General features: G+C 45.4%; 2 protein-coding genes across 2 annotated transcripts; both read left to right on the top strand.

Moving 5' to 3' along the window:
- Nucleotides 1-4,921: 4,921 nt before the first annotated feature.
- P884DRAFT_209941 (Homeodomain-like protein) lies at nt 4,922-6,013 on the top strand (the record flags this gene model as incomplete). Its single annotated transcript, XM_069438968.1, has 4 exons — nt 4,922-5,127; nt 5,401-5,444; nt 5,587-5,654; nt 5,843-6,013. 4 exons carry the CDS (start codon nt 4,922-4,924, stop codon nt 6,011-6,013), a joined length of 489 nt encoding a protein of 162 aa, XP_069294263.1.
- On the top strand, nt 5,843-6,743 carry P884DRAFT_250576 (uncharacterized protein). Its single transcript, XM_069440647.1, has 2 exons — nt 5,843-5,943; nt 6,050-6,743. The coding sequence occupies exon 2, from the start codon at nt 6,255-6,257 to the stop codon at nt 6,726-6,728; it is 474 nt and encodes a 157-aa protein (XP_069294262.1). The 5' UTR covers nt 5,843-5,943; nt 6,050-6,254; the 3' UTR covers nt 6,729-6,743.
- The last annotated feature ends 6,199 nt before the right edge of the window (nt 6,744-12,942 follow it).

The following is a 12,942-nucleotide window of genomic DNA, read 5'->3' as shown; positions in this document are numbered from 1 at the left end:
CGCCTGGCCCGACAGAGAGAGACGCAGACGAGTTGCCGCATCGAGCTGCGTTCGACAGTCCGACGACTTTCGGAGAGGGGCGGCCGGTCACATGTACCATCTCGGGACTTCCGGACACATATATACAGGACGGATTACATATAAATGCACGTCTACGACGATCGGGTTCCTCCGAGACCGTCCGGATTCATCCACGCCGGGGTGTCGTTGGTAACCGTTGCTTCTGCGCTCGTGGAGGGGGCGGGGGAGAGGGGGCCCGGGGCCGGCGCAGGGGGGATGCATGTTGCAAGTGGTGACAAGGGGGTGGACGCACGTCCAAGAGGATCCACGCATCCAAGAGGATCCATTCCGTCCTTCACCTTGACATCCCTTGGCCGTTGAACCTCGACTCCTTGCTCGATGCCCTATTTGGCAGTCTGCTTTTTTGCGTCAGGAGGGGTCTCGACCGCCGGTTTGCGCCCGGTTACCATTGCCGGTTACTCACTCGATCAAGAAGGAGCAGGAGAGAGTGGCCATCCTCCCCCGGAATCCCGGACTCATCCGGGCCAGTTATCGATTGGGCTCAAAGTGCCGCCCACTACGCTTGCTCGGGAATGGTTTTGGCTTGGGGGGGAGGGGGGGGGGGGAAGAAGACCAGCGCACGAAATCTGGAGCCGCTCGTCCCTCATACCCACAAGGAGACGGGGAAAGGGGCGATGGAAAAAGGTGAAAGGGGGGGGGGGGGACTTTGAAGGTGGCTCCGTAGCATATGTTTATCGCTGTCCATAACAGTTGACACATGTTCTTTCTCAGTAGAGTTCACTGATTCCTTGCTTGCTTTCTGGCTCTCAACGACGGCTGTTTTTTTTGCGCGAACCAGGGTCGTTGAGGTGTTGCAAACTGCTCCGCTCCGCCATCTCGCCATTGTTTTGATGCCAGGTTGCGAACGCTTTGGTTGCCAACGGAGACGGAGTTGAACCAACCCCCCGACTATGCAATGGTTCACCGCAAGGTGGGGCCATATACTTAAGGCGTGACCGAAGTCCCAGCGCAGGTTTCCCGCAGTCTGTCGTTGTCTTGAAGGGCCGAGGATTCCAGTGCATGTGGGGTTCTTGCTAGGAGATATTTTGCTCAATCTCTTCAGGTTCAAGCTCGTCTTGTGCGCCACGACTCCAACCTTGGCAACGCCGTGGCAGAAGGACGTATTTACATATCAACATACAGACAAGTTTGTGTCTACAGAAAGTAGGGATGCGGCACGTCTCGCTCGGGTTGTGAAACGAGGCGTTCTCTGTGCCTCCTGCAACGCGTAGACTAGGCTAGATGTTCCGGGGAAACGCCCGAGACAGAGTGCTTGGCAGATCTGAACGAGTGAGATTGCTTGCTGCGTGCACTACTGCAGGCATACATGCACTAGGGTATGGATCATCACATTACTCATACCAGTGTATTCCGCAGTTGGTACTTTCCACAGTAGTCATTTTCCTCGGGAGTAGGTCCAGGATCATGTCGATCCTCTCGGTCGGTAGTTTAAGACTCGCATCCCGGTTCATCCCGTATCCCTGCTCCAACCTCTGTTGTTGGACCTCTTGGATATCTGGCCGTTTCGCTGATCCTACGGGACCTAGTGTACGGAATTAGTGGACATACACAGTGTGCACGGATATGTGTAGCGTCTGAAGAAGGATGGTCGACATCATGACAATAACTCCACTTAATTATAATTCGATAAGCGGGAGATAGAGTATCCCTCCTGCGAGTGCCCCGACATCTAGAATCAATCAAATACCTTAATGCTCGGTTTTACGTCCGTCTGGAAGACTGCGCCACAGTTGTTTCGTCATTCCACGCGGACTGATGCTATCGACATCGAATGCTCGCGGTGCACCTGGGAGTGGACACCGGGACAGACATAGGGAGAGACTTGGCATCTTACTCCCTTAATTACGCGTCAAAGTCGCCAACCTCTCCCACGTGTTCCAGAACCACCGCAGTAGAGCAATGAGAGCCACTAAGACCAATATGCCGCTTACTGTTGATCCCTTCGGACACGGGTCGATGTTCGAAACTTCATTATCACATTCATCACATCCCACCGCATCATGAAATATTATTCCAATCTGACGTAGCAGTCCGGGGGTGAATCAAGCAAATCCGAGCTCTGGCAACCGTCCAGTTTATGATGCCGCTTAGTGGAGGCCCCGCGCGAGATGACTGCATGTGCCTCTGGGCGACGGGCTTGGCTGTTCACCAGAGATGTCCCTTTGTCCGATAGTAGGCGAACGAGATACGGAAAGTTCTCTCAGCGCCCGACTGTAATTACTTGGCACAAGGGACGCAGCGATTGCGGAAGTGGAAACCGAAATTCGGCTGGTAAGGACCCCTTTCTGGTCTATGCCCTATAGGGCTCCTTTGACCCTCCTTGCGAGCCAGGGAAACCACAATCTACAATGTACGGATTACGGCGTATTGTACGGAGTAGGCACGTACCCTGAGGTAACGTTATAATTTTGTCGTGCACGCCCGGGTGTGTACCAAACATCCTCCCCTTGCACATCACTTATTCGGTGGAAACGACATGGTGTCGGGTGGTCTTTGAATGAAGGACAACACACACGCAGGCTTGAAGCTGCGGCATCAGTAAGCTAGAACAAGCGTGGGGGGGAAATAGCGGTGCGAGGGAGAGGAGTGCCATGGAGGGTTACCTCCCACACCGCTCTGCGACCCTTTTTTGGCTACTGTTATTTTTTTTTTTTTTTTTTTTGCCAAGTCCATGGGTAAATTTACATACAAGTAGTACGAACCAAGCAACGCAGATCCCTGCAATCCTGATAGCCGATCCATGCTCGATGGAGTATCATTCGCGTTCGCCTGCCGGAAGCGGCCGGGAGGCTGTTGCGGCAGACTCCGTCCGCTGCCCCTAAGCCGGAGCCGGTTTTGAGGATGGAAAGCCATGTAACTTTAAACCAATGTGGCTCACTCAGCGACTAAGCACGTGGTTTTGAGGTTGGGGAGCACATGGGATCCAGGCAAGCCAAATAAACTTAATGGCGTGTGCAGGATCGGCGTTGTACGAGCCAGATCGTGGACACTGTAAATGCGTTGTATAATTACCTAAGGTAGGTACTATACATACAGATTTGCTCAGCAAAATAATCGTCTAAAGCATTCCTGTATCCTACGATTGCCTATACACATTAAGGTTCTGACATTCCAGATTCACAAGCCTCTCGGCCGAAACCTCTAGAAAGAGATCAGGATTTGGTCGGGGGGGGGTCGGTTCTGGTCATGGGTTGCAAGCATGACGGTATCGACGGGAGGCAGGCAATTGTACACTAGCGTGCGGAACATAACTACACGATGAACCTTAATCGTCTTATGTGCGTTAGGTAGCATGTCCCACTCGAAAAGGCATGTACTTCGCGTACGCACTACGTGAAATCTGTACCGCATCGTAGGCACTGTACCGTACTGTACCATACGGTACCGTATATAGTACAGTACAGTACGGTACAGTGCCTGCCTTAAAAAGAGTTCTTGTTTGTCATACTGCCCCTACAGTGCTACCCAAGAAGTCTGTATTACACATCCGTGAGTAAGCTTGTTCTCCAGCTTGGATCCTAACATGGGCTTTGATTGGCCTAAATTCTCTCAATGCGAGGCCTGGAGGCGGCAGCGGTTCGTTGATCAAGGTCCAAGACCACCGAAGACGACTCGAACGGAGCAGTAGTACGGGAGGTGCTACATCGAAGTGGAGACGTTGTTCTAGGCCCCGCAGGTATTCTTTCTCGGCGAGATTTGCGAGAGCTGGGAGAGTCGTATTCTTCAAAAACATGACTGTCAAGTGTAGCGTATGGTATGTACCTGTACGGACGTAGCGTACGCGGGTCCAAACCCGAGTTCAACCGTTATCGCTGTCAGATTCGCCTTGCGACTTCCCCGCACCGCCCGCAGACGCAGCCTAGAAGGAAGAACAGACGGGGAAAAGAAAAAAATACAATAAAAATAATCAGTTCGGGGAGGCAAATACAGGCCTGCTATTTCCCGACTTTCCGCGCCTTGGCGCCTCGAATCGAGGTGGTTGTTAACAATGCTGCTTACATATACATACAATGTCTGGCAGGTGAGGTTCCCACGTCATCCCGCGACTTGCCAGGATCGGTCGAAGAATTCGGTGCGGTCCGCTGCCGTTACAATGCTGAACTCAATCGGCCCCAGGGGGTGGCTAGGCGATTGGCTAATTAACCAGCCTGGCCACCCAGCGCTTGCCGCAATCTCGCAGCTGCTTGCCTGTGGCACAACCACTATGACTGGTTGGCTCGTTTACGCATGCACTTAAAGGAGCTGCAAGATTACGGTATACGGGCGCGGCATGCCGATGCGCGGCCTCCGTGCGGGTTTTCAGCCGCCGAAGGCAAAGATACCGGGTAGGGGAGGAGGTAAGGTAGAAAACCTCCGTAGCGCGGTCGCCAGCAAGCAGACTGACAGACGGTTGTTGCGCGGTCAAATAAGCTGTTTTGCCTAAAGGCAGATGCAATTGGCTGGGCTTCCATGAGCTGTCTGCTCCATGAGTTTATTGCCATGAACCGTCCCGACCGAAGGATCCCAGAGCGATGGACCGAAGCCGAGGACAGGATTCTCTTCGACGAGGTGCAGAGTCAATGTAAGCATTATCTTTCACAACTACCGTCTCACCTTCATCACCAACACAACACCATCATCAACGTCACCGTCGCCATCACCATCGCCATCACCGTCACCCTCATTATCACCACCACCACTCACCGCCAACCCACCAACAAGGAAACAAAGGGGCGGGGAAAGGAAAAGAAAGGGAATATTACACTGGAAACCCGGATGAGAGAGAACGGAGAATATACAGTCGAAGCGAATATCCTATTACAGCGCCTTCGAATCCAGGTAACTAGCAAGGGGACAAGGTATGACTAACTTTGAGACATTACCAGTACGGGGCGGCAGTGAGCAGGTCAAGGACTGGGCCCGGGTTGCCGCAAAGCTCCCGGGGAGAACAAACAAAGATTGCCGCAAACGATGGATCAACAAGGTCTGCGGAAACCTCAAACGAGGGGCATGGGACGAGGACGAAGACCAGCGACTGCGGGATGCCGTGAGTAAATACGGCCAAAGGTGAGTAACCAGCCCCCCAAAAAAAATAAAAAAAATAAACGAATAAGCTTAATTTTTATTCGATGCACACCTGCCTTGACTTGCCTCACCTCGCCTACCGTACTTACCTAGGTCACGTACCTTACCTACCTGGCCCTACCCTACCTCACCGACCGATTCTTGTCCGGTATATGGGTAAGGTAAGGTAGGTCGGGGAGGCCGGGGAAGGCAACGTGGGCAGGTGGCACGAAATAAGCGCCACAAGCTAACAGCGAGCCCCGGGGGCCGAAACAGATGGACGTTGGTTGCGAGCATGGTGGGTTCACGAAGCTCAGATCGTATGGCGCGCCACCTATTACCCTACCTTTTTTTCTTCTTCTTGTTTTCTTCTTTTTAGAGGGAAAATATTGCTCTTATTTCGTCGAGATGGAGAAATTTTGCACGACTAACGGTGTGCAAAATGTTTGGCGGCAGTAATAGAGTGCGCCAAACGCTGGCAGCATCGGCTCGATCCGCGGCTTGAGCACGAGGACTGGACCCCAGAAGAGGTAAATAAAGCAGATCTCGGTTTCCCTATTCTTATTTTATTTATACCTTTCTTTTTCTTCTTTTTTATTTCGTTCTTTTCTTTCTCCTTCCCCTCTTTCATTATTTTTATTCTCGGGTTTGTTTTGCGGTTCAAGACATGTGCAACGGACTATTAAATAATTATTAATTAACAGCTCTGGCGCAACAGGACGATCTCCTCCTAGAAAACGTGCAGACCTACGGGCGCGAGTGGAAATTCATCCAAGAAGAGGATTTTCCAACTCGATCGTCCAATGAGCTAAAGAACCGGTATGTTTGCGGCCGCGGTGTCACCTCCCTCCGACTCCTCGGCAGTGGTGTACGGCCGGTTCCAGACTAACAGGATTTTTTTTTCTTTTCCGGTGCGGCCACGCAGCTACGCCACCCTTTCCAGGAGGCTGTCCAAGTCGAACGCCTCTGTGGCGACCACGAATGGATCGTCGCCAAAATCGGTGACCAATCCAGGAAGCATTGTGTCTACTACCACTATCGCAGGGGCAGAGACCGACCGTGTCCACGGCGACGGGGCCAATTCGGGCACGAGCTCGGACGGGTATGCCTCGAATGTGGCACCCTCGTGGATGGCTGTCGACGACGATCACGACTGGATTAACCAGCAGTTCGGCTGGACCGCGGCGTCCAACTCGCCGCGCATCTCGTCCACGCCTCCGACCGACAACAGCCTCAAGCGGCTGTACGTGGCACCGGGAGTCGACGGCTCCTTCGACGCCGCGGCATCTTCCTCGGCCGCCCCCTGGCTGGACCCGGCGGCAGGCTTTTTCACCAGTCCGGCGGACTCGGGCGGCTTCCACGCCAACGGCAACGACGGGGCGGACCTCGCCTCCATGCAGCAACTAACAGCACACACCGAGTGGCACGACGCAGCGGTGCATATGGACGGAGACACCCAAGATGACCATCTCCCGCACCAGGAAGACGTAGTGGGGAGGGTCTCGTTGGTGGTTGACCACTGCGATCGCGATACGCTAGGCCACTTGCTCCAGGTACATCGGACTCTCAGAGGCAAGGGAAAGTTGCAGATAGAACATGCTTAGCGTTAAAGAGGAGGGAAGGAAGTTGGAAAGGGGCGGAGAGGGAGGAAAAGGGGGTTGGGGGCGGGCAAGGTAGGGTAAAGGGAAAGGGCTTTAGGGGGGGCTGGGATCGGGTTAGGAGATGGGCGGGCGAGCAGAAAAGAAGAAACAAGAAACATCAGCATGGCATGCACGAGACGATGATCCGATCAACGACTTATGGGGACACTCATACGGATTTTGCAGACATGGGCAAGACACGGAAAGCTTGTATCTAGTGTGTAGAAACGCAAAAAAAAAAAAAAAAAAAAAAATAAAATAAAAAAATAAAAAAAAATATAGCATTCCTGCGTTGGGTTCATCACCAACCTGCGTCTTATACACCGTACTTAATCCGTACTCGAGGTTCAAGCAATTTCATTGTTTCTGGTCAATCTACCTAAGCTGGCTCATCTGCTGTTGTGGTAGATGGATGGATGCGGAAATCAACGATCTTCGTATATCTGCTATGGAGTTCGATGATGGATGATGAGGATGGAGGAGGAAGAAGAGGCTGACCAGGGCCAACCTGCAGGGAAGATAGCGGGTGGCTGCAACCCTGGTGGGGCCGGGAACCGTAGGGGGCCCGGTCCACCACAGCTGTCTACGTGGGTACTCCCCCCGAGGACTGCAGTGACTTTCTGTGGTGGACTGGGCCCACCAGGGCTCCAGCCCTACCGAGGTTACAGCCATCCACATCTTCCTACAGGTTGGCTCTGGACGCCTCCGTCCTTCTTCCTACAGAACCATCGCCAACTACGTAGCAGAGATACGAAGATCGTCAATTCTATCCGCGCATCTACCTGCAAGAGGTTATAAGCCCTCTACTAGAGGCTCCTACAGTTGGCTTCTTCTTCTTCCTTTCAACTATAGCTACCCTAATAACAATAACTATTCGGCTCTAGAGGCTCCTACAGTCATTCGAATCTATTAGACTATAGCTACCTCTAACCTAACCACTAAAAACCTAAAACCAAAGCAGTTTAATCGCCAGCCAGAATTACGGTAATAGAACTAGCAAACCTATTAGCAAATTCATTAGCAAATTCATCTATAAATCAAGCTTCCTTCCGCTGCTCATTTCTTCGCAGATTACTCTCCTTCTTCAGAACCTCTGCTAATCGCTTAAATCCACAGACTTCGGCCTTTAGTAGCCAGATTCTAAAGGTCCTAGTCATTTCTATCTATAAGAGCGACAACCGAGTCGAGATTCTATTAAGATTTTCTTCCTTCTATTAAGGAAATTATTAGAACCGATAATTCTATCAAGGAAACCACCAAATCTATCAAGATTTAGTAATTCTAACCACTCTAACCTATAGAAGTTATTAAGCGTAAGACCTATAAGCCCTTAAAGACATTTCCTTATACAAATAGGCCTATTACCTAAAGATAAATGGTATCTACTATCTAAGAGAAACAGGCGAGGTAGTAAGACTCTAAAGGAAAGATTCTTTAGTAACTACCTATATAATAACTATAATATATTATTAACTCTATTTAAGAACCCTATCCTTAGGAATAAAGAAGAAGACGATAAGGTAGAGATACTCTAGTAATAAGATATATAAGAGGAGGAACAACTTAGAAGAAATAATATACAAACTAACTACTAAGACCTCCTATAATAGATAGTTATCCTATAGGAAGTAGCTAACTACTATTAGAGAGAGTAAGATATGATCTTTATAAAATACCTACAAACCATTTCTAACAATAGTAGTACTCCTATCCTTCTAGAAAAGAGGTCCTTTATACCCCTTCCTACCCTTAATAACAAGGATAATTTAGAAATATAGGATGGTTAACTATAGTTATTGCTAGCGCCGTACGACCTCTTCTATTATCTTGAAACCGATGTCCCTAAGCTAGACAAGGATGATATTATCGCCTATAGTATATAGAAGGCGGACCGATCTAATATCTTCCGACTTATTACTATATCCTTAAGGAAGTTAGACGTCTAGTCGTATATAATATATATTAGCTAGAACCTAGAAGTCGTTAATCCCTATACTATATATCTAAAGGTCTTCTAGGCACTCTAATACGGCATTATCTATATAACCTAGATATTAGTTAAGGAGTATATAGGGATTAGTCTATCTAAATTTAATACTATAGACTAGTATATTGATTAGCTCTATATTATCTATTAGTAACTATATAATATAGGCATTGTCTTCCTACTATTAGTAGAGATCTATTACGTCTTGATATCTATCGAGGAGATCTATCCTAATCTATTTTAACGGAATATCCGGAAGATAGAAGATAAATCCCTTACTTAGGAAGACCTTATTAGGGATATAACCGAGACCTATATTAACTAGGATATAAGGAGGAACCTAATTAATATTAATATTACTAGCGCTAATAATAGTAATAATAAGAAGATAGATAACTACTCTACCTTACTATCTAATAGGATGAAGTTATCTTACCCTAGGATTAAGTACTAGAACTATAATAAACGTTTCTATAATAAAGTCAAGTATTATAAGTATAGCTTATACTATAATCCTAAGAATATCTATTAGGGTTATAACCTAGAGAAGGTACTAGATACCTAGCTAAAGAAAGCTTACTACCTAGCTAAGAAGAATATACTATTATCTATAGTAGCACTATACCTAAATTTAGGGGTTACAAATCTAGTAACATTTACTATATATAGTATCTTCTATTCTACTAACTTTACGTCCGTTCGACCGTCCTTATTATTATAACTAATAGTATTATCTTTCCTATTAACTTCTAGAACCTGGTAGTAAGTGGTTAATATAGTTAGAGACATTATCTATTACGACTTAGCTATAGCTAATATAGTTTTTAATGACATTAAGTAGTTTACTAAGCTCTACTATCTATCTAAACCGAGGGTATATCTCTCCTTATCTAGCGATATTACTAAAGCTAAGGAGATAGGCGTCGTTACCTACTAGATAGTTCTTTAAAACGGCACGATAGCTACGGTTAAAATCCGAGAGGTACTCTATAATCCTACGTCCCTAGCCAATTTGATTAGTACTAGGAAACTGATTAACGAGGATATCTTCTAAAACTAGGTATATTATACCCTATATATAGGTAAATCTAGCTAGGTTATTACTAAACTTAAACGACTTGGCGATATCTTTGTCATCTGTAATGCTAAACCGACTATACTAGCTACTACTATCGCTAAGGCACCTACCCTAGCTAGAGCTATCTTTACTTCTATTAACTACTATATTATATATCACCGCCTAATATATATAGGCAAGGCTACTATTAAAGCCGCCTACAAAGACGCTAATATCGACCTAACTAATAAGGACGCCAATACCTTCTATAAACCCTATATTATAGGGAAGGCAACGGATAAACTAGGTAAACGTACCCTAACCTAGGTAATAAGACCACTCTACTTCGTCTATATAGACGTTATTACCTATAAGACTCCCGGCTACCTAGATTATAAGTATAGCCTATATATTGTTAACGTCTAGTTAAATTACTACTAGGTCAAATTCGGCTATACTAAATTAGATATATTCAATAGGCTAAAGGACTAGATCGTCTAGATATATAACTAAATAGGTAGATATATCTAGATACTTAGACTCGATGGTGGTACGGAATTTGGCCAATCCGGTAAGGACTTCCGTGATAGTAAACTAGCCGCATTTATAGACACTAAAGGCATTACTATCTTGAAGACCACTCCTTCGAGTCCCTGGCAAAACGGCAAAGCTAAATACACGGCTATAGACATCATCTAGAAGACCAGAACTATGATACTTGCATATCAAATCCCGGAATTCCTTTGGCCATTTATCGTCGATACTATAATTATCATCGTTAATCTTCTTCTAACCAGGGCCAACCTAGGTAACAAGAGTCCCTATAAGCTGTTTACAATTGCATTTAATATACTAGAGGAGGCTCGTAAGCCGTATATCCGATACCTATATACCTACTTCTGCTATACGTATTACTATATTAAACCGGATAAACGTGATAAGGCTAATAAGTTCGGTCCGCGAGTAGAAAAGGGGAGACTTATCAGATATACGGATATCTATAGTAAGATCTACTAGGTTTAGAACCTACGGATTAGAGCTATTGTTAGGGTTAGCGCTATTAAGTTTAACGAGGGAGATAACTACCGTAAGGATAAGGATATTGATCCTCCTAAGTATGAAGTAGTATTTGCAGACACTACCGTCGAAGAAGACGAAAGCTCCCTAGAACTCTACCGTATAGTTACCTTCCGGCTACCGAAAGATCTTTGAACTTAGCCAAGTCTATTAGTAACTACTAGTTTAAAACTAGTATCCTAATCTTCTTTAGGTCTAACTAATACATCAAATACTAACTATAGGGTAGAGACACCCCTATCTATCTAACAAGATCTTATAATATAGAAGCAGCCAGAAACGCTAGCTTAACCGGCAAATTAGCTAGAAATACTAACACCCTAGTTAATCCTATCTCTAACCATTATAGTTTAACAGGTACCACTACTAGTTTTAATAGAGCATCTACCATCTATAACTTTAACCCCTAAACCTACCTAGTCGGCTCTATCTCCTACGTTAACGACTAAAGATCAGGATAAATTTATCTCTTTCGTAGATAAGGGCGTCTAAGAAATCTAATAAGAAGAAGCCCCTATACTATATAACCACCTGCTAGCACCGTATACTACCTACTCCCTATAGATAGAAGAAGCAATGGGGGGGGGGAGGCCAATAGGGAGGGGGAGACTATAGAGATAACAGATATCCTATTTTAGGGATATATCCTAGTCTAGCTTCTACGTAAAACTAAATAAGGGGAAGCTTCCTAGTCAGTTCCTTATCTACTACTTGGATGACTAGAGGCTAGCCGAATCCGTCGTCTTTACGGCTACCCCTATTAGCGTTAAACACGATATATCCGTTAGCTAGAATCTATCAGTTCCGAAGAACTATCACGAAGCTAGATACAAAGCTAACTTTGAAGATTAGTAGCTCCTAGTAATGATTAAATAAGATTAGAGTCTTTAGGAGAAGGAAGTCTATAAACTTATTAATAAACGCCCTAGTATATACATCTTACCTAGCAAGTAGGTATACGATGAAAAGACTAATCTATCTACTGGTTAGAAGACTACCTAGGCTAGATAGGTCGTCTATAGTAACTTTGACAAAGGATCTTAGAAATCTTAAGATATATATGCTATAGTCGTCAATAGTGTAACGGTCAAGATCTTCTTTACTATCGTTATAGTTAAAGATCTAGAGTACTTGTAATTTAACTTTAAAACTATATTCCTTAACGTACTAATTCCGGATAGGGTAGAATACTATATCAAACCACCCCCTAGATTAGATAAGCTATCTAGCAAAGTCTATAGGCTAAAGAAGGCACTCTACAGACTACGTCAAAGTCTACTATACTGGTTCCTAGCAATCAAACTAGTACTTAAAGAACTTAGATTCGAATTAATCCCTTCCGACCTCTATCTCTTTCGCTATAGAGATATAGGTATACTACTTGTCCTATACGTTAATGACCTCCTTATCGCCATAAAAGATAGCTCTATCGTTAATAGAATTTGTAACTATTTAAGGGATAGATACGACCTTAAGGAGCTTAGCAAAGTTAAACGATTCCTAGGACTAGATGTCTTATAGGATAGGGTAAATAGGAAGATCTTCCTATTATAGGAGATATATATTACCACTTTACTATATAAATACGGAATAGAAGGTATTAATCTAGCTAAGACTCCCTGGCGTTCGAAGTTCGAATTACTATATATCTAGAGTAAACTAGAGGATAAGAAGGATTAGTATTCTACCTAGACTAGCTAACTAAACTGGCTAGCCTATAATACCTAGATCGACATTATATATATTATCTCCTATCTTTATAAAGCTAATAACGGCTTATTATAGGAGTATCTAGATACTCTTTAGTATCTATATTACTACTTAGCCGGCACCTATTCTTATAATATTAAACTCGGTAGTAATATAAAGATTAATAACTTAAAACTAACTGCCTTTATAGATGCCTCCTAGGTAGATAACCCCCTATACCGGTATTCTATAGGTGCCTATATTATCTTTCTAGCTAGTAGACTAGTACTATAGAAAATAAAGAAGTAGATATTTATTATACTTAGTACTATTAAAGTAGAGTTTACTAACCTCACTCTAACTATATA

This window comes from Thermothelomyces heterothallicus (genome assembly GCF_042370625.1).
Source record: "Thermothelomyces heterothallicus CBS 202.75 unplaced genomic scaffold P884_scaffold_30, whole genome shotgun sequence".
Taxonomy (NCBI): Eukaryota; Fungi; Ascomycota; class Sordariomycetes; order Sordariales; family Chaetomiaceae; genus Thermothelomyces; species Thermothelomyces heterothallicus.
The sequence above is the reverse complement of the archived record's forward strand: the minus strand, read 5'-3'. Positions and strand labels throughout refer to the sequence as shown.

Excerpts from the sequence above, each read along its gene's own strand:
- P884DRAFT_250576 (XM_069440647.1), top strand. The coding sequence starts at position 6,255 with ATGGCTGTCGACGACGATCACGACTGGATTAACCAGCAGTTCGGCTGG.